At 45.5% G+C, this 20556-nt stretch overlaps 2 protein-coding genes across 6 annotated transcripts; one reads left to right on the plus strand and one right to left on the minus strand.

Annotated features, from left to right (window-relative positions):
- Positions 1 to 1789: 1789 nt before the first annotated feature.
- On the plus strand, positions 1790 to 14500 carry LOC136284960 (cystatin-A-like). Of its 5 annotated transcripts, none has more exons than XM_066175506.1 (5): positions 1790 to 2826; positions 3176 to 3225; positions 6949 to 7131; positions 11966 to 12067; positions 14065 to 14500. In XM_066175506.1, the coding sequence occupies exons 3-5, from the start codon at positions 7066 to 7068 to the stop codon at positions 14191 to 14193; spliced, it is 297 nt and encodes a 98-aa protein (XP_066031603.1). In that variant the 5' UTR covers positions 1790 to 2826; positions 3176 to 3225; positions 6949 to 7065; the 3' UTR covers positions 14194 to 14500. The 5 variants fall into 5 exon arrangements, with proteins under 5 accessions (XP_066031603.1, XP_066031600.1, XP_066031604.1 ...); XM_066175503.1 differs by lacking the exon at positions 1790 to 2826 and adding an exon at positions 3745 to 3815 and having other exon boundaries at positions 3204 to 3225; XM_066175507.1 differs by lacking the exons at positions 1790 to 2826; positions 3176 to 3225 and adding an exon at positions 3739 to 3815.
- LOC136284961 (cystatin-B-like) lies at positions 14501 to 19687 on the minus strand. The gene is made up of 3 exons (XM_066175508.1): positions 19535 to 19687; positions 15703 to 15804; positions 14501 to 15323 (listed from the first exon to the last, which is right to left on the minus strand). The coding sequence occupies exons 1-3, from the start codon at positions 19598 to 19600 to the stop codon at positions 15195 to 15197; spliced, it is 297 nt and encodes a 98-aa protein (XP_066031605.1). The 5' UTR covers positions 19601 to 19687; the 3' UTR covers positions 14501 to 15194.
- Between the last annotated feature and the right edge of the window lie 869 nt (positions 19688 to 20556).

Consider the following 20556-nt stretch of genomic DNA (forward strand, 5'->3'; position numbering starts at 1 on the left):
AATATCAGTGACCATGGTCTTTTTGTGGAAATAATCTGCTGAAGTCTGAAAAGAAATAAAAATTGCAGACTGATCAGCAAATGTAGTAGGTTCAGCATCGCAGAAAGTAAGAAGTTACCAGCCTTATTCTGAGCTGCTCAACATGAGCGGCAGTGGCTCAGAGTTATGTGTGGGTAAAGGTTTGCCATTGCTCCTTGTCTTGGTTTGGGAGGACAGGTATCTGCTAGGGAAAGCTGGAGTTTCCCTTGGAATGGAGAATGTAAATCCCCCCCTTCCAAATTATTATAATTTTGCAATTAAAGGCTTTTCAGGCCAAGATTTGGGAATAGGAATAACAGTTCTTTACTAAAAAGATTAAGAATACAAATGTAGTAGCACAAAAAACAAGCAAACAAACAAAAAAATCCTTACAGAGTTAGAAATACAACCTGACACCCTGCTGGTCAGGTTCTTTGGAAGCCGTCCAAAGTAAGCCCTCCTGGAGTGGCAGATGTGGTTCTGTTGGAGTAGAGATGGTCCTGTCGAAAAGAGTCCAGTGATGGCGAGATGGGTCCAGTCTTCCTTCGGGAATCCAGTGGAAAAGCCAAATGTGGTGTCCCTATGTGTCATTTTTTTTCTAAGTAGGAACTGCTTGGCTCCTTCCACTGGGTGGAGCATCTCACAATGGTATGATGTAATGTGCCATGTCACTGGTGAGCCTTATTGACCCATTACTAGAAGGTATCCTCCTGAGGGTGGAAAGAGGTAAGGAACAATGCCCACCCCGGTTTTAACAGCTGGCCCATTATCAGAAGGCAGCCCCCCTCCCTCCTGGAGGTACAAGAGAGAAAAAAAACACCTCCCCAACCAGTTTCAACAGATGGAATAGAATAAACATTTTTTGGTTACATAACCCAAGACACTCCTGCAATGCTGACAGGCAGAATCTGTTACTTACTGCCCTTCTGTCTGTGTTCTGCAGTTTTCCTTTATGAAGGGAATGTGGTGTCAATTAAAACCACTTTGGGTTGGAGCTGAAGATGTGTCTCATTTGAGAATGAGACTGTCCAGGGTCTCTTTTTTGTCCCTCCTTCTGAACCTTTAAGATTAGTTCTGAAGGTGAATTGTGTTTGCACTGAGGAGACAGCTGTGCATACCCGATCCTGGCCGTGGTGTTTTGTTTAGAAAGCTTTAATGCAGCACCCCTGCAGTAACGCTGCATTTAAAGGGAGATGGGTAGGAGCAAAGCTGAATTGCTGCAATCACACCTGTATATTTTACTTTTTACTTTTTATTTTGTGTCTGTCTCAGATAGGCTGACAGTCAAGTGATAAAGTCTGTGTGGTTGCCAGCTGATACGATTTTAAGAACCACTGAACCTAAACAGAGCCCTAAAAGCACAGGCCCTGTCTTGCAAACACTTTGGAATTAAGCAATAGCAATGAAATTACTGGATATACTCTCACATCCCTAAAACTTTGCATATATAGGGAGTGGGAAATAAATGAAGGAATGTACCTGTGTTACTGAGAGCTGGCAAAGATCTGTGCAGCAGCATCTGTTTTATAGTTGTTTGTGCAGTAGAGACTCAAACTGCCTTTTACTTTTAGGCACCAGGGTATTTAATCTCACCTTTTTTTGAGAATGATGTAGAAATATATTTTAAGTCTTTGAGGATGTAAATCCTAATGTTCAGACTTCTTTTTTTTTCCTTTTTTTCTCATGGTACTGCAACTGCTTTATGCAGAACTTTGAGTTGGAGCACTCATTCTTGAAGATTTCTCATTGTTTTTCTGCAACTCTGAAAGCAGAAAATGTGTTTGTTCTTCAGTTGTTAAATTCTTATAATTGTTTATCATCCAGGAATAAATCAAATACTGCTCATAACTCTGGGCTGAACTGGCACTAATGAAGTTTCAACAGGAGATGATGGTCAATTAATGAGATGTTGAGAACAGTAAGTTTTGATTTTGAAGTTGGTACTTTAATATTGACCTCTACTATAGGTGTCTCAAATATTTGTTCTCTCCAGGGCTTGGATCAACTGCAATGACAAATTCTCCTTTTAAGCCAGTGGTACAATGGAAACTTCTACGAGTGTGTATAGACTTGGATCAATAGTCTTGAAATATAATTCTTTATTTCTGTATAAACTAGAGACTGTCATGAGAATTAATCATTGTCTTCCTTTATCAATCCAGATGTTTGTTCAGCTGTTGTGGAAAGTTTCTTCACTTAAGCAGATGCTATGATAAATGACCTGTGAAATGGATGTGATACACAGATTTTTTTTTTTTTTTTTTTTGGCATGTGTTATGAGGAAGCTGTTAAAAAACCCCCAAACCCACAACCCCAAAAAATCAGCCCAACATAGAGTTATTTTCAGTTTGAATATAAGGCCAAACAAGTATTCCTATACAAACCTGAGTATGAAAAACTGATACCATGAGAAGACTCCTAAATCCCCATGTAATAAATGATAAGCCAATTTTTTTAATAAAGAAATTTATTGAAAAATTGTGATATAAAAGTCCGAGAAAGCCACAAGAAAAATACAGTGTCGAGCCCGGGGTCGGCACTGGGTGAACGTTAGATTTGGCCTCTATCGCACCGAGTCTCCATCTGTTCACAAATTCTGTTTTTGCAGGGTCCATTTTTATACAGTTTTTCGGCTGCCTCATTCTTTTTGTCCCTCTTTTTTTTCTTGCATATTTGTGGAACCTCTTTTTCTCGCTGCTGGTCTGCTGAACAACTTTCTGGGAAGGGATGGGCACTTGATTTAATTTACGGGAACCAGGTATTGGGATGCACGCCCTTGACGATGTAGATGAGATACATATAATATAGGTAAGATACATATCGGGTGTTGATCACTGGGTCCTTGTCAGACCCACCTTTGGAGGAGACTCATCTCCTCTTGGTGCCACCCTTCTTTCTGTTGCAAATGAGTCGCTTCCCCTGTTCCCGGCAGAGGCGGCACAATTCCTGGACACTTTTATTCCTTAAGCATGAATGACTTTGTACCATATATTACAATAAAACACGAATTAATTCCATAACATATATCACACCAAACATCTCTTCTTGGGGTCTTTGCAGCTTGCATACAGAGGGTTGCACTAAGATGTTGAATTGCTTTATTTAGTTTGCTCTGAGCACAGAGGGCTGTCTCTTACCCTTGTCCATGGCCAATCAGGTGGCTCAGAGGCTGTTTGATGTTGCTGTTGAACTCCATGGAACACGGAGGTGAGTACATGGAATTGCATGCCACGCTCTGGGTGCGGAGCAGGAGAGCGCGGCTCGGCTGTTTCCTGGGTACCTCAGAGCTGCATGTGGAGTGGGATGTTTTGGCATGTGGGCAGAGGCATTGGTGTGAGCTGTGTGCCACACTGAACCTGTACAGGCAGGTAAATCCTGTATCTAAGGATGCTTGACGATTACAGGATTGTGTTTAGTCAGGGATTGAACCTTGCTTCAACATTACTATTGAGGTGGTTACAAAATTACTGGGCTGTTTGCTGTCATGTGGGGGTCAAATAGTGCACCCTACAAACAGCAGGATTTCATCCTTTCCCTGGTTTTAACTTCTATTTCTGCAAGTAAAGGCATTTGAGCACAGCTGATGGCTGTGTCCAGAGTCCTGTGGGTGCCTTGCTTTCTCTACTGGGGCTTTGCCATTGCTTGCAAGTGGTGAATAGAAGTGGGCAGATCCCGCTTGCTTGGAAAGTCCTCTCATGCTTGTGTACCTTTCCTTCTGTGAAACAGAGGTGTTCTTTTTCTGCCGTTCAGTGCTGTTGTCTTCTGCAGCCTGTAGGTGTGAAAGACTGATGAAACAGGTAATTTCTTTATAGAGTATTTTTAACAGATTTCAGTTGTCTTGAAGCAGGCTGAGAGGAAGAGGCTTAGCATAGGCTGGGCTATGAGAATTTTGTGCTGCTGAAGGTCAGGTTTCTGTTGATCCTTGTTCATGTATGGTGTCAGAAATTTTTCAAAATCAGGATGGATAGCAGGAGGTAAAACCTTTTTTGCATACCAGCATGTTGAAAATCAAGGCTGTTGTTCCTGTGGTGATGAAAACGTATCTTCAGCTGGTATGGAGGGCCGATTTCCTCTAGAAGCTCTTGAAGACATTCAGACCATGTGTCATGCCCAGTTACAATTACGTGTCTTGTCACTGAAACCAGAAGACTTACCTTACTGACTTGGCTTTCACAATCATTTCTACAGAGCTGACTTCATTCCTGGCTTAAAAATGACTTGTAAATACATAACCCTGGGATTTGGATTTTGGTGGAGGTTTTTTTTATATTTTACTTTGTTTGCTTTGTTTTGTACTGGTGTTTTTATCAGCAATAGTTTGTGCCTCTTAAAATCGCTTAAACAGGGCCAGGGAGTAGTGGCCTGCAAGCGGTAAAGATCTGTTTCTTCTGTGTTGGAATAGTACATGGTGCAAGATGTTACTCAGCTTCGAAGCTGTACAGAATGCCAGCGGGGGTGTCCCAGCAGAGATTCTCCAAGATAACAGCAGCACAGTGATGTGAAGGGAAGCTGCCAGCTGTGCTGATGGGAGAGTGCAGGCAGGCCTGGTATGTGATACCAGCCATGTCTCAAACACTGCAGGGGCACACTCACCTTGTTGTGCAAGAGGTGGCCTGGGAGCGACTGTTCTTTTCATGGCAGTGTTCCAGATCCTGTTCATTATATCCAAAACTTAGTGTAGAGTGGGGTGGGTGGAGGTGGGAGTTGCCCAAGATAAGGTTGATCAATTGCCTCTGATCATTTTTGATCACAGGTCGGTGAAATGTCAGCACTTCAAAGTGGTTTCATGAAATACTTGGGCAGGATGAGTACTGCATCCCAGCCTTAGAAATATCACTGGATTTTGGGACAGCCATTAGCACTGCTGTGGAAAGGAAACAGTCTGATTTGCCTCTGTAAACTTCATCATCAACATCCTGACAATTAGTCTTGATTTTTTTTTTCCCTTTTGCACAACTATGCATTCCAGGGGAAAAGAAAAGTTGTTATGCTTTAAAGTAAAAAACCAGCAAACCCAGAAATATGGAGTCCAGTGAATGATTTCCACACAAAACTAGTATCTTTTCGTTTCACACCTAGATTTCCAAGATTATAAATGAACCCTCCTATACTTTGTGCTCAGTATATTTGTTGCAAGACAGAATCAAGAGCTCTCCATGAGTGTACTGCTGCCCTGGGGATCTTAACATCCCTTCCCAAGGAAGTTAGCAGGATCTGTATCCTGGTGAGTGGACAGGTTTATAAAATGTCCTGTTCTAGCACTGGTGCTGTGCAGTTGTTGGACACATTCCCTGATTTCTGGCCTCAGTAAGGTGAGCTGGCTCTTTCAGTTCCTTATCTGTCCTGCTGCGTGTATGAGGCACAAGCGGTGAAACATGGTCAGCATCTGAGTGAATCAGCGGGGTCTTACACAAAAGGTTTGAGTTGTCATCAGCTCTATGAATAGGGCTCTGAGGAACTCCTCATCTGGAGAGGAGTTGATGAAAGGAGCATAATTCCAGTTTTGACAGCTGCCCACTCCCTTTATTCTTGAAAACTGGAAGGATTTTTCTCTGTTCACAAAAATGTTGTCTCAGGACAATGATTTTCCTCAAATGCTTTTTGTCCACTTCCATAGCACTGCTGGTCAAGTTTGGAAAATTCTGCAATATCTTTTTCAGTAATATGCTGTGATACTCATCAATACTGTTGAGTGTAGGGCTGCTACAGCCCCAGTTTCTCAGTCTCAGGGGCTTTATACCAAAACCAGACCTTGAAGTCAGATCTGAAGTACTTTTTTTACAGTGTCTTGCATCACTTGTTATCTGTGAGGAGGGGGATCAGTAGTATGGGTAGGACACAGATAACACTGTGGCTGTGGCCCTAAACCCACCTATTCCTAACAAATTCCCTAACGCTGATCCCAGCAGAAATGCCCATTGCCTGTGTGCAGCACATACTCTCTTTTCACCTGCTCCCATGTACCTGCCCCTACAGACTAAACAGTGCCTGGCTGTTGCTGCTTCTCTGGTTCTTGCTCTGGGACAACATTCCTCTTATTGCTGGTGAGGGGGATTGATGGGGAGTAATTTTTTTCTGTGGTCTTGAAGTGTTAGCTCTCCCTTACCTGCTAGCAGTTGCTAGCCTTCCCCCAGTAGGTTTTGAGCTTTGTACATTTGCATTCATCAATGTGACTGTGCCATGTGACTGTGACTGTAACTGCAGAACGAATACTTCTGACTATATGTTCCCATGTTATGTGTTTCAGCAGCATATGTTGAAATTGGGATAGTGTTTGTGGTTTTTTTGATTGTACTTTGTCTTCCAGGAAATTTGCACTAGAGTTAAAAAGTAGATTTTATTGCACATTCAGTTGCTATTATGATTGCCTGAATGCAGCTCTTGATTTTATGGGATAGAAGCAGAAATGCCTTATTTGCAATACTTACCTGAATCTGGGATTGAATTATTTTCTACTTCTGGTGCTGGTGTTTACCTTGGCACCTTTTTAGTCAGGCAGAGGAAAGTCAAGTTACTGAATGTAAGATGCCATCTGCTACCATTTCCCCACTTAAAAGGATATTGAGAGAATAAAATTTCAAGTTGAATGGCACCTATGCTAAGGGAAGTGCTGCATCCTTTCCTCTGATCAAGAAAGGTGTTGGGAAATACTGGGTGTGTCTTTGATCTGTTTCTCAAGAGCTCAGCCTAGTCATCTGCACATGGGTGGAGAGGCCAGAGGTTCCAGCTGCAGCCCAAACCAACTCTCTTTTAAGGTGTGGGTGACTGGAGGCTGTTTGCTTTTCTTTTTGATGTGCAGACCATAAACACTTCTTTAAGTGCTTTTTACGTTTATTAATAATATTGCCAGTGCTTTACATAGCTTTTCCCCTGCTTTCCCCCATTTGTCTCCTTCTCCAGTTCAGTAATGGTAGGCTCCATGTGTTGCAGGTCACATGATTCCATGACATGTGTATGTATATGTGAGATGCCTGAGGACTCTGCTCAGACTGCACTGAACTTCCCTCTTCAGAGCCACTCATCATTTCAGAGAAGTCACCTGCCACCATGATGACTGGGGGCTTATCTGACACCAAGCCAGCTACTCCAGAAGTTCAGCAGATTGTTAACCAGGTGAGTTGCACCCTGTCTCTAGATTAAGTTACTTGTGTGCACAGAGGCCATTCCTGAAGCTTTTGTAAAGCCTGGGAGACTGAGCTGGGTTTTAGACTGAAGAAGCTCATGCTGAAAGTGGGAATTCCCTTGCCCGGCAGTGTTTTCTCAGCATTCTATGTAGGAAGTGCCTTGGTAAGAGTGATACAAACCACTTCTCTGTCTCCTCTTTGTCCATGGCCAGGCATGATACTGGCTACCTTCAGTTAATGTCCATGTGAAGCTCCAAGCCCAGCTCTGCTATGCCAGCAGTGAGGTCACTTGTTTAAATGAGAGGTGGCATACTGGAAGGGAAGAGGTTGTACCTGGTGGAATTCATTCCTCAGTGAAGGACTCCACAGGACAAACCATATGCTAATATGCAGTAAATAATTATATATACAGGACAAAGCTATTTTTAAATTGTGTGTTCCCTGCTGGTATTAAGCGTTTTCTAGAGTCACAGCTGTGATACAGGGGCTGCTGGCGAGGCAAGGTGAGCTTGGCACAAGGCAGGCCCGTGAGTGAGCCCAGTAGCCAGGTGGTGGGTTGCAGGCTGTGGTCCTGTCCTGGAGCAGCTGTGTGAGCAGCACCTCTGCAGATCCTCTAATGCCCTGCAGTGCCGCAGCTCTTTTTAAAGAAAGTATAAAATGCATCCTGAGGAATGAAAGGGGAACAACACATCTCGGGGAAACTCCCATCTTATGTTGCCACCCACCCAGTCATCTTCATCCTTCTGGCTCTGAAAGATGAGGTCCTCTCCCTTGGGCAATTGCACTCAAGCACTCCTTGAGGAAACAAAAATAGGAAGTAGCAGGGCTGAATGCATTGGCCGATACTGCTGCACACTCACTATACCTGATGTGCAGGGCTCCCAGCTCTCTCCTTTGCCGTGCCACCAAGGACAGAATTTGCACCAGCATCCCTCCACATCTTCTGTGATCTTGCAGACTGAGACCAGGCAGCCCAGTACTGTGACAGCGCTCTTCTCCATAGTCCACTTATGGAGGGGATAATGTTTGACATTCAGTTTACTGATTTTAGAAGATACTCCATGTTACATGAAGAGTCTGATTTAACAGAGTGATACAAATAAATTGTAACTTGATACAGGTCTCAGTTACTCTTAGCAAAATGTAGGGACTGCAATCCCAGTTCCCTGAGGATACCAGCGTGTTCAGCACTTCTGGTCTGTACAACACGCTCTGTGTCACCAACACTGGGCATCCTCAGTGACTGGGAGGGGGGTTGTGGGTTGAACTCTGCTCTAGCCAGCAGTTTTCTTCAAAATTCTTTTGTCCAACCGTTTAGTTTTTATACTCAGGATTGGGCAGAGCCATGTGTTCGCTCCCCCATGCGGGTCTAGCTAACTCAGGGCTGTGTTCACTTTCTTTTATTGAACTCGGGGAGTTACACTGCCACATGATCCCCTCCACTGACAGAGCTATTTATCAAAAACACCCTGAGGTCAACCTTTGTCTTGAGATAAAGTCAGTTTATTTGCAAAAGCTGTGGTCAGTCACACCCTGCATTATTCCTGAATTTCATGGGTGGCACCCTCCTCAGCTCCTCTGAGCCTTCTTCCATTGTAGGGCTTTATTTGTCAGTCACTGCTGGGATTACCAGAGGTAACAGGTTAGTCAGAGATGATTTAGTGCAGAGCAGAAAGAGAAATGGATGATCTACAATTATTTGGGGGACACTGACTGAATTACTTGGGAGCAGAATCACTGTTCCTTCTATGCTGGCAGGAATGTTTGAAGGAGCAGCACTTGCAGAGATCAGAAATTCCCTTTTACCTATGGAGGGGAGACCCTAGCAAGGGACTTGTAGCACCTTTGTATATTTGCCATTCTTGTTTCCTTATGTGTAAGCTGGGGCCAGCTGAGGGCCGTGAAATTTAATTAATGAGTCTGTGAAATGGCTCAAGCACCATGCCAGATACTGAGCTTTGTTTTCAGTGCTGGACTGTGCTATTTATGGGTCATCAGAAGTCCTGCAGTGTGTATTGGAGGTGAAACCACAGCACTTGGGCGTCAGTGAACAAACAGGCACTTGAAAATGTGAGTGCTGGTTTCAGGCAGTGCTAATGCTCCCAGAGTACAGGACACATATGGAATCTGAAATGTGGATAGTATGAAGTTTCTGTTTGATTCCAGAAAAGGACTGATCCTAATTTTAGTGTTCTTTTGTTCTCAGTAGTTTCACAAAAATGAAAACAGATTGTTCTTTGCTCTTTATTTTCTGCAAGGTGAAATTTGTGCCCTGTGCTGAGAGCAGGAGGAGAGAATGCTTCCTAGTCCTTTCCTCCCTTGCAGAGGCTTTGGCATAGTTCTCTAAGGAAAATACTCCTATGGAAACCTTACGTTGGGGAAATCCTGCTACCCTTCCAGCAGAAGTGTCACCCTTGCATGAAGCAGTTCTGTGGGCTTTTATGTTGTGCTGAGCAGAGAAGCAATTCCTATGATTTCAATGGAGCTGTGGAGAGTGTCTGCAGAGCTTGGGATGTGCAAGGTCTGTCTGCTCATGGGATTACATAATTATTTACTTACACCTGTGCCTTGTGTCTGGCCATCATTAGTGAGTTGAGGAATGTTATTTATTTGGTCTCCTTGATTTACAGCTGTTGCCCAAAACTAAGGAATGTTTTGGGTTTAAGATGCTGTTAGATAAGACCTTAGGAATGTTATATATTTCACCTGAGGATTAAGGAGCTGTTTGCCTGCTTGATTTTACTGAAGACTCAGTCTGTAAATAACAAATGGGGGACAGAGTGGTCAGAGGAGAGAGAGCAAAACTGGAGAGAAGTGGCTTTGTTTTGTTCTGAGAGAGAAATATGATGAACAAAAAGTTGCCACTTAGGAGCATTCTAGGAGCCCCCTGCCCCAGTCAGTTGGAAGGGTGTTGGGAATTAAAATTTCCCTGGTTTGCCCGAGTTAGCAGCTCCTCAGCTGATAGTACAGTTATTAGTTCCTGAGGATAGAAACCCTGTGGAAGCTGCTCAGCAGAAGAGCAGAGTAAGAGATCATGAGGAAGCTGAATAGGATGATAATTTCTGGCTCTCTGGAAACAATCTGGATGTTCCTTGGGTGCTTTCTGTGGCCTTCCTGCTAGGAAGGAATGTCATGGGAGTGGTAGCCAGCTGTAGGTGCTTGTGCTGGGCAAGTAAATTAATTCAGTGTGTACCTGTGAAACAGGTGGGTGGTGAGAAGTGCTGAGGTGCTGCTGGCCCTGCCCAGGGCAGCCTGAGCAGGCTGATACTGACACTGCTCCTCTGCCCAAGCTCAGTAATGCATCTGCTCATCAGCGTGGGTGTCGTGCAGAGGGCCACCACGTCACCCAGCCTAGGAAAGTTTGTCTCTGCTTTCTGAGTGGTGGTCATGCAGTGATCATGAAATGGGGGAGTTTTTGATTCTTGGACAAGGAAGGGCAACAGCAAAACCACTGCTTTGGACTTCTGGAGGGAAGACTTTGGCCTGTTTGGCAGACTGGCTGAAAGAATCCCTTGGGAGGCAAGGAGAAGGGCAGAGAGATCCAGGAAGGCTGGGCACTCTTCAAGAAGTAAATCCTAAAGGTGCAAGAGCAGTGTGTCCCCATGTGCCAAAAGACAAGCTGGTGGGGAAGGAGACTGGACTGGCTGAACAGAGGGTTTTGGCTGGAACCCAGGGTAAAAAATAGAGTTTATAAGCTTTGGAGGATGGGGCAGGCAAGTCAGGAGGACTGCAAAGGTGTTGGGAGGTTATGCAGAAAGTCAGAAAGGCAAAACCCCTACTAGAACTTAACTCTGGCCACTGCCAAAAGCAGTGACAAAAAGTGTTCTTATGAATACATCAGCAACAAAAAGAGGGCTAAGGAGAATCTCCTTCATTTGCTGGATGTTGGGGAAAGTGTTGCCACAAAAAATAAAGAAAAGGCTGAGGTACTTAAAGCCTTCTTAACCTCAATCATTAATAGTCAGAGCAGTTGTCCTAAGGGTACCAGCTCCCTGAGCTGGAAGACAGAGACAACGAACACAATGAAGCTCCCACAGTCCAAAGGAAACAGTGACCTGCTTCTCCACTTAAACATGTAAATCTATGGGGCTGGATGGAATCCACCTGAGGGTACTGAGGGAGCTCATGGAAGAGCTCTCCAAGCCACTGTCCATGATTTACCAGGGGTCCTGGTGAACCAGGGAGGTCTCACACAACTGGAATTTGGCTAATTTGGTGGCTCTCTAAAAGAACATCTACAAGAATGGCAGGAAGGAGGATCCAGGGAACTACAGACCTGTCAGGCTGACCTCAGTGCTGGGGAAGGTCATGGAACAGCTCATCCTGAGTGCCATCACACAGCATGTGCAGAGCAACCAGGGATTCAAGCCCAGCCAGGATGGGTTCATGCAAGGCGGGTTCTGCTTGACCAACCTGATCTCTTTCCAAGACCTGCCTAATGGATGAGGGAAAGGCTGTGGATGTCGTCTGCCTGGACCTTAGTAAAGCCTCTGACACCAATTCCTGCAGTATTCTACTGAGGAAGTCTGGACAGGTGCACTGCTCACTGGGTGAAAACAGTGGGTGGATGGCTGGGCCCAGGGAGAAGTGGTGAATGGAATTACATCTGGTAGTCAGAGGTGGTGCACCCAGGGCTCAGTGTTGGGAGCAGGCCTGTTCAGTATCTTTACTGATGATTTGGATGAGGGCTTTGAGGGCACCCTCAGTCACTTTGTGGAGTTTCATTAAAGGAGTATGTTTGAAAGAATGAAAATTGGAGTGGTGTGTGTGAAAGAAATCCCTAAGTATCAACCTGCCAATCATTCTTCCCCGTCTTTTTACAGGTGAAGCCACAGTTTGAAAGCCGGGCAAACACGAACTGTCGTGAGTTTAAAGCGATAGAATATAGGATTCAAGTGGTTGCTGGGACAATGTACTTTATTAAGGTTGGTATATATTGTAGGAGGGAGTGTTTTGGAATTAAATGATACAGGTGACTTGCAGAGTGACTTACAGCTAGAAAGAGAAGCAACCATCATAGGCTTCTATGATGCCTAACCATCTGATGTGAGTAACAGAAGTGGGGACTACCACCAAATGCTTACAAAATTCCTGATTGACACTACTGTAAGCGGGAATATAAATATTCTAAAACATGCCCTGTGCTTATTCAGATGTGACTGGTAAGCTTCTTAGGATCATCCTCCTCAAGGACTACAGACTGCGTTCCCAAGACAAATTATTTTAACGAGTCATAACTGGTCTTCTGTTTCCTTTCAAGGAAAAATAGTGTCTGAGTCCTTCAGCTATGTTTGTTGGGATGAAATTGAAGTCAGCTTGAGGAGCTGATGGAGAGATAGAGTCAGTTTTGTAATGCAGTGAACAATGTCTGCTGACTAGTTTTGCACGCAAGCAGGTGTGTCGATGTTTTGGATGCTGCAGAGGTACAGCCTGCCTGCTGGTTCTTTCTGTATTTTCAAAACCCCCTCTCTGCTGCAGAGGAAAAATGGGTAATGCTTATTTGGAGCCCTCTGATAGCAGCATTCCTCATCTACTGGGAACCCTGACCAATGGCTGTGAGCAGCTTTCTGTGAAGTAGCACAGAAGAAATGTCTGGGTTTATTTTTCATCTGAAGGCCAGCAAGCACTGCTGAGCAGCAGGCTGGCCTTCTGGAGCAGAGCAGGCATGGCCTCTGACTGCTGAAACCCCACGTGTGTGTGGACATGTGCCTGGCAGGGTATGCTCCATTGACAAGGGAATTGGAAGAATTTTTTATTAGAGAAATTGGCCTGTAATGTTTGAAGGAGAGTAATTCTGCAGAGAGACAGTGAGCATTAGCTCCACACTTTCCATACTTAGCAGATCCCAGGAAGGACAGATGCTGCCAAACCTTCTTCTTTCCCAGGTGCTTCCTTAAAAGAACCCTTAGCCCAGAAATGAAGATTGATGTATTACTGAACTGGGAAGAAATCCATTTGTAACACTGGAAATGGATGATTGGTCTCTTCCAATTTTACCAGTGATGAAAAAGAGTTCCTCATTTTAGCATTAATGGGAACAAACTGTTCCACAATATAAATTCTTTTATATTTCTGAATCTTCCACCTCCCTGATGTTTTACCAGCAGACTTACACCTGAGATGCAACCCAGACCAAGCATAGCACCACACTGCAGCCACCAGAAAGCATGTAAAAACCTCTTAGAGACTAAGGCATTAAAGTTTCCATGTCCCTCAGCAAGGGAAAGTTTAGCACCTGTTGTGCTTGGCTCTGTAAGAATGAAATTTTACAGCCTCTTACCAAGTCTTTATGTGAGAACTTTTTCTACTGGGGTAAGGTTAATTTCTTTGGAAGAGTATTTATTCCTGGCACTCCCAAAAGCACCAGGATGTGTCAGACTCCTTGTTCAGGCACTGATGTGTTTGGGGTAACTCTGCAGACTGGCTTTCAGGTTATCATTGCTTCTCAGGCCCATGTGCTGGTCTCTCCGTATTAGATCTTTCTGTACCCTTTGGGAGCTGACATGGTGTCTGCACTCTGTCCCACCCCCAAACCCCAATGGAGGTTTCCTCATTGTCTCTTGTCTCCTACAAGTGTGCCAGGAACTTGTGAGCAAATGTTCTGGCATCTTGGTGACTGAAATAGGACACCATCAAAACCTTTCTCCTGTTGCATCTTCTGGTGCTTCCACACCCAAGCAGTTCTGCTCATTTTCCCTTCTCCTGAGTCTGAGGGGTTTTAATATAGTTTTCTACAGCTGTAGGCAGGTTCTGCCACCAGTTACTATCCAGATTTGGATAAAAGCTGTTTAAGTAAGAATGAAGGTACGTCTAAAATGAAGATCCTGAGAAAAGGTGTCCTTTTAAGAATGTAAAGAACAGCCTTTTGTTTGAACCTGCTTTGAGCCCATGATCCTCACTTTCCCACTCTTTTGGTTTCTAGGTCCAAGTTTCGGATGCCAATTATGTCCACTTAAAGGTGTTTCAGAGACTTCCTTATGAGAACCAAGGTCCCAGCCTTGCTGATTTTCAAACTGGCAAAACCAGAGATGACCCTCTGACCTACTTCTAAAACGTGATGAGGTGCAGTGCCTCACCTCTGCAAATCCTACGGGAGCTCTGCCCATGACAGTAAATAAAATAAGTTTGCAAAGCTATTGTCCATATTTTCCTTTTGCTGCTGATATACCTGCAGAGGACTTTTTTATCTTTCATGTCTGTCACAAGATTAAAATAAAGTATTTCTAATTAAGACATAGAATAAACATAAGGTTATCTGGAATATAAAAAAACACTTGAGGAAAAAAAGCTGAGCAAGATAATCATCAATAGTGAAAACCAGTGGAGAGAACAGTAGAGCACCAGTCAAAGATGCCAGCTCAAGTCAAAAGAAACGTTTATTGTTATAAATGCAGAAATGCTTGTCCAGCTTAAGTTCCTTTCCAGGACTTTTTCATAGGACTGAGAACACAAGCAAGCTGGTTTGGGATTTTAAACTCACACACCCTCTATGGGACATTACATGCTACTGCTGCAAGAGGATGAGCATGATTACCAAGGGAATGTTTGTTTCAAACTACTGTAAGCCTCTTTCTCTTCCTTGCAAAATTGCTTCAGCTCGAGTCTCTCATCAGGTCTTTGCCCATAAAATACAAAGTACCATTTAAATCTACACATATATTCACAGTTGCAAAACAGTACAGAAAAGACTGAGGCCTTCTTGCTGTTCCTTGCTGCAAATATATGAGTGCTGGTGTCACTCCCCTTCTGCTTTCCAGACCAAGGAAGTCCACAAACAGGACTCAGCCACAGCATTCTGGTTAAGTTGCACTAAAGCCTAAGTTAAGTTGCAATAAAAGTAGAGTTTACATTAGTGCAGATAATAGGAGAGCTCTGTGACTCTCAGATTTGGAGATTGCACAGGAGGGGAATGGAATAAAAGAAATTGATTTTCTTCCACCATGATGTTAAAAAAAAGACACTTTTTTCTGCCTTTGTTGGCACAGGAATCAACATTTTGCAGCCTGTAGAAAATGCACACAAGAACCAGCCAGGGCAACACAGCAGAGGTTGCTAGAAATAAGCCAGTTCATCGTGCTTTGTCTTGCTGCTCTGGTAACTGTGGAGGCTCAGCTGCTCATTCTCGTGGGGGAGGCTCTTGAACACCCGCAGGTGCACGAACTCCTCATTCCCAACATGGACCTGCAAAGCAGGAAAGCCAGTGAGATCCCTGCAGGGGGAGCAGCCTGCAGCAGGAGGGGTGGCAGAGGCTGGGCTGGTTTGAGGATGGAGCACCAGACAAGCAGTAAGAAAAAACATTGGCTTGTTTTAACGCAGACTAGGAACTGTGACCTTGCAGAAATACCACCTAATCTTCCCATGAAAATGGAGAAAAGATTCTCTATTTAACAGACAGGGAGAGGGGTTGGAGGTGGATATTTGTGGTTTTTTAATGCACTTTTTTTTTTTCTTATTAAGGTCAAATCGTAAGCATTCTCCTCTAATTAAGAAAGAAAAAAACCCCCCACCATTCCAAAGATTATACATATTAATACAAGAGAAACAACCCAGCATCCTCTACCTTGATGAAGTAGTTTGTTCCAGCAACCAACTGAGTTTTAAACTCCACTGCAGTGAAGACATCAAAGGTTTTCCCTTCTTTTTCTTCTAGCTGAGCTTTTACCTGAAGGAAACAACAGATTCTTTAAGACTGATGCAAGATTCACGTATTTAAGGCTTACAGTTTACTGCTGCTGAATTCCCAGACACAGAGCTCCTGCTTTTCCAGGACATTAAAAGATCAAAATGAATCATGTTGAGTTTTGTGTGAAAACAGGACCAGGAATCCAGGGAGATGGAAAAGCTGAGACCGAGGTGGGAGTGAGTCACTGCAGGCTGACACCGAGTCTGGACAACACTTGACAGTTCTTTCAGCATGTCTGCTGGAATCTGTGTTTTCAAACTGCAAAACAGTGCTCAAGAAGTCAAAATAACCTGTCCAGTACCCTAGAGGGAGCCATGAACTCCTGAGATGCACTCTCTTCTCGAGTGCTCAGTGCCAACTGCACTGGGCACTCAAGCACATTGTGGCTATATGGAAAATTCTTGGTTAGGAAAGTAGAAGATATTTTGTTTTGCAGGGCAAGTTGTTGGAGTTCTTGCTTGCTTGCAAGTCCTTGCCTGCTGCAGGCTGCACCTCCTGCACTCCATCATTGCATAGCCCTCCCTTCACTCCCAGGGCAGGAGTGCCAGCCATGAGTAGATCCACCAGCTACATGGTGTACTTCTCCTTCCTAAATTCAAGGAAAATAGATACTTCTGCACTCCTGCCTAAATCCCACATCCTTCCCTGGGGAAAAACAAGTGCCAACCTGCCAATGCTCAGGTGCTGTAGGTGAAGCAGGAACAGAAACAATTCCTGAACAGGGTATGTCCTCCCACCTCTCCAACTCCTAGAACTCTGGTGCCTTTTCAGTAACCATCCTGTCCCTGCTTTTTATCTTCTCTCAGAGGTCATACCTCTACACTTCCTCCAGTCTATGATTAGTATGTCACAAGCAAGATAATAATGTTTGGACACTTTTCTGTTTGTTTTTTTTTTGTTTGTTAGTTTGTTTTTTGATTTTTCTTTTTTTTTTCCCCATATGGAAATCAAAGCGGCATTCTAAGATGCACAGAAGGGCACAGCCCCAGAAAACACCATGATTCACTCCTGCCTCCTCCCATTCTCCTGAGTCAGAGGCTGGAGCAAGTGGTTGTTTTTATCACTAGAGATATTTTTACAAATTTTAAGCAGCGGGGCAGACATAAGTATCCCACTGACCCTATCCTGTTCTGTGCTCCTTTAGCAATCCTAGGAACTGTGCAACTTTGCTTTCTGAAGTCACTAAATCACCCCAGCTCAGCACATTTTGTATTTCCACCAGCAAGCTGAACACTGGCCCCTGGGTGCAGACAGCTCAGAGTCCTGCAGCTGCAATCTTGTCAGGGTGTTATCACGTGTGGCACTGAGTCACCACAGCATGTGACCAAGGAGCATCCTGAGTCAGTGTGGGGAGGGAGATCCCAGACAGAAAGACTCTCCCAAAGACCTGGTTCTAGATCTCAGTCTGGATCTGGGAGTCCTGATGGTGCCAAAGTTAATGGTATACTGGGCTGCATCAGCAGGAGCCTAGCCAGAAGACAGGTCAGTGATTATTGTCCTTTACTCGGCCCTTGTTATAAATGTGGAACACTGTGTCCAGTTCTGGGTCCCCAGTACAAACCAGACACCCAAAAACTGTAGTGAGCTCAGTGAAGGGTCGCCAGGAGCACTCCATGAGCACACCAGGATGGCTGGAGCACTTGTGCTGTGAGGAGAGGAAGAAAATGAGGTTGCTCAGCCCAGGTAAGAGAAGGCTTTGAAGAAAACTTTCCAATACCTACAAGAAGCCAGACTCTTTCCAGGGATGAAACTTTCCAGATGGCAGAAGAATGAGACACAGTGGTCATAAACAGAAACTGGAGGTTCAGACTGGATAAGAACAGAAACATTCCCCCTGAAGATAGTCCTGCAGTACAGCAGGAGCATTCAGAGAAGCTGCACAGTTTCCATCCTTGGAAGTTTTCAGGACCTGACAGGACAAAGCTCTGAGCAGCCTGAGGATGCTGACCCTGTGCTCAGGCAGGAGGTGCAGTCCCTTCCCACCCACACAAGCCATGATTCAGTCACAGGGCTGGAAATGATCATGCCCTGAAGGCTCTCCACTGCCCTCCAGGCCTGGTTGCCATGCACTCCCAGAGCACTTAACTAAAAGATGGTTCAGAATCACCCTGGATAAGCTCTGCCAGTGAGAAGCCAAAGCTGAACAGGCCTGGGTGGAAATCCTTGCTGTGAGGAGGGTGTTCCTACGGCATTCCTAAACCAGACACTGCTGAAGGAAGCCTCTGTGCCCTGTGTGACATGACACCTGCTCTGGGTCACAAAACTGAACAACATTCAGTTGTTGCCATCAGAAGGATTCTTACGAAACTGTAAAAATGAAGGCAAGAAGTGGAAAGGCAGGAACTGGGAATATGTTAATGGCAAGCAAACTGGCAGGCTCTAATAAATCTCCACCAAGGCCTGATTTTAAGCAAACAAAACGATTTGAGAAGGCTACCTCGATTTAACAAAACGAATGTTTTCTCCAGCAGTGTCCAGATGAGGATATGAGAGCATGGGCAAGTTTCAAGTTTGGGTTTTCCCACCTGTATTTCATTAAAGGAAGTAATTTAAACTGGCAGTCAAAACAAGCCGGATAAACTTTAAGGTATTTAAGTGATTTAAATGAAAACATGAGATTTTTGGTTAATTCTTTTCACTTCTGAATCCAACAGGGTTTTGTTTTTGGATTACCAAACCACGGCAGTCTGCTACAGAACAGAAAGTCGAGATTTAAAACCTAATTTTCAGCCCATGCTAATTGCATATCTGCATTACCTTTAACATGACATGTAGGGCTTTTCAGGTCAAAGCAATAATTATGACTCCCAGCAATTCTCAATCATGTGCTTATTACTGCAAACTCAGGCTGGTGCTTAGGAGATGCATATCTCTTCTTTTTCCTCGAACACAGAATCCTCAGCCTGTACAAGCTAAATGTTCATTTCAGTGCCTGCTGTGCCTTTGGATGCTCTGTACGTGTTTGGGAACTGCTCCTGCCCAGGGAACAGGCCCAGAATGACAAAGAGTGTCAGAAGCCGGAGCGCATCCTTCATCTTCGCTCTCTTGCTTACCACACCCTAGCTGAAAAGCCAAAAAGCAGAAGGAACTTGAGTTTCCATGATAAAAAGAACATGTGCTCTGAAAGAACTTAGCTGCACACTGGCATTTTTAGAGTAACAGCACGTGTTCCAATGACATGAGCAATAATTTGTGGCACTCTAAGTAGTACCACGATTTGAAGCTGGCAGTGCTCCGAGCTGAATTCTGTGTTGGGGAAAAGCAGAAGCAGCGAAGAAGCTTTCTTGCTTATTCCACGTTTCACCCCTTCAGTAACCCAAACACCCCCCCCGCCCCCCCTCCTTCCCACGCAAACAACAAAACCCCAAAACCCCAAAGGTATGCACAAGGTTCAGATTTTGTAAGCAGCACTGGAGCTCGTTCCCCGAGCTCAGGGCAACGGCTCTGCCGGGTTTCCCCGCGCACCCGGCGCTGCCCACGGTCCCTCTGGAGTAAACAGGGCCACGCCAGGCGGGCACAGGCAAGGAGAGCTCCGGGAGCCGGCGACTGCTCCGCGCCTTCCCCATTTCTTCCAGCTTTCACACCGGGGGGCGGCGTCTCGGCGCTCGGCCGCGCAGAGCAATGGCCGAGCACGCCCTGGGCCCGGACAGGCCCTGCACGGCCCTTCCCCCGCCGGCGGGGCCCTGCCGGCGCGGGCCCGGCCCCTCACCTGCTCCACCATCCGCTGCGTCTCGTCGGTGGCGGGCCGGACCGCCGACGGAGCCCCGCACAACATGTTCAACGATCTCCAATGCTCCTCGCTCACCTCCGGGCTGATCCTGCCTCCCGGGCGGTGCCGGGGGCGGTGCCGGGCCCGGGCTCGGCGGCCGAGGCGGCGGCAGGGGCGGGGGCGGCCGGGCCCGGCGCCGCCCAGGCGGGAGCGGGGCCTCAGCGGGGCCCCGCGGGAGCGCGGGCGATAAAGACAAAAACAGCCCAAAGCTGTTTGAAGGCGAAACCAGCCCAAGGGCACTTGCAGTGAAAGCTGCCGGCAGAATTGATTCTGCGCCCCGGACGGAAGGGCTGCAGCCGCTCGCTGCTCCGTGACAGCCCCGCGGGAGCACAGGGCCGCCCTCCGCCGCTGCGTTTTCCCTTCCCCTGTGTCACCTTTCCCAGCAGCGGCGTGTTCGCTTTAGCCGCATGGAAAGGTCCATCTCCGGACTCCCTCGTTCGGCACGTTCATCATTCCCCCTCCCAGGCTGATTTTGCCGCTCCTCGGCCAGCAAGCCGAAGGCGGTGGTGAATTATCCAGCCTCTGGGAAGTCCCTGGGGAGATTTCGGTCTGAATGTTCGGGTCTTTACCTAAATTTCCCCACAATTTAAACATCCAGACTCTAGCAAAACCAACAACAAACACCTACCTTCCTCCTCCCGCTTTACAGCACCCCTTGGTAAAGGTGGTCAATATAAACCGAAATTTAACAATAGGAGGTATTGAAAACTGAACAGAGCTCATCGACTGGCAAGGAGGGCATGGTGAGAAGCATGAAATATAACGAGGAAGGGGTTTTTTTTCCCCCTTCTGGTATCATCTATAAATAAATTCTCTGCTGGGGCTTTGGATAGGCAGAGTTTTGCCAGGTTTGTGAGGAGACTGGGAATGAAAGGTTGGGCTCTTCATTGGGATGGTTCCCAAGTTTTCCAGTGGAAATCCCACCAGAGCTGATGCACACTGTTGATGCTTCACTACTGGAT

This window comes from Chamaea fasciata, unplaced genomic scaffold (genome assembly GCF_029207755.1).
Source record: "Chamaea fasciata isolate MVZ Bird 193981 ecotype frontalis unplaced genomic scaffold, bChaFas1.0.hap1 SCAF_2, whole genome shotgun sequence".
NCBI lineage: Eukaryota > Metazoa > Chordata > Aves > Passeriformes > Sylviidae > Chamaea > Chamaea fasciata.

Bases quoted from the DNA above. Each gene is read 5' to 3' on its own strand.
- LOC136284960 (XM_066175502.1), top strand. From the start codon at position 11,581: ATGGATGAGGGAAAGGCTGTGGATGTCGTCTGCCTGGACCTTAGTAAA. The intron at 11,677-11,965 runs GTGCACTGCTCA...GTCTTTTTACAG, and splicing joins TACTGAGGAAGTCTGGACAG to GTGAAGCCACAGTTTGAAAG. The intron at 12,068-14,064 runs GTTGGTATATAT...TTTGGTTTCTAG, and splicing joins GGACAATGTACTTTATTAAG to GTCCAAGTTTCGGATGCCAA.
- LOC136284961 (XM_066175508.1), bottom strand. From the start codon at position 19,600: ATGTTGTGCGGGGCTCCGTCGGCGGTCCGGCCCGCCACCGACGAGACG. The intron at 15,805-19,534 runs GTGAGGGGCCGG...TGTTTCCTTCAG, and splicing joins CGCAGCGGATGGTGGAGCAG to GTAAAAGCTCAGCTAGAAGA. The intron at 15,324-15,702 runs GTAGAGGATGCT...CCTGCTTTGCAG, and splicing joins GAACAAACTACTTCATCAAG to GTCCATGTTGGGAATGAGGA.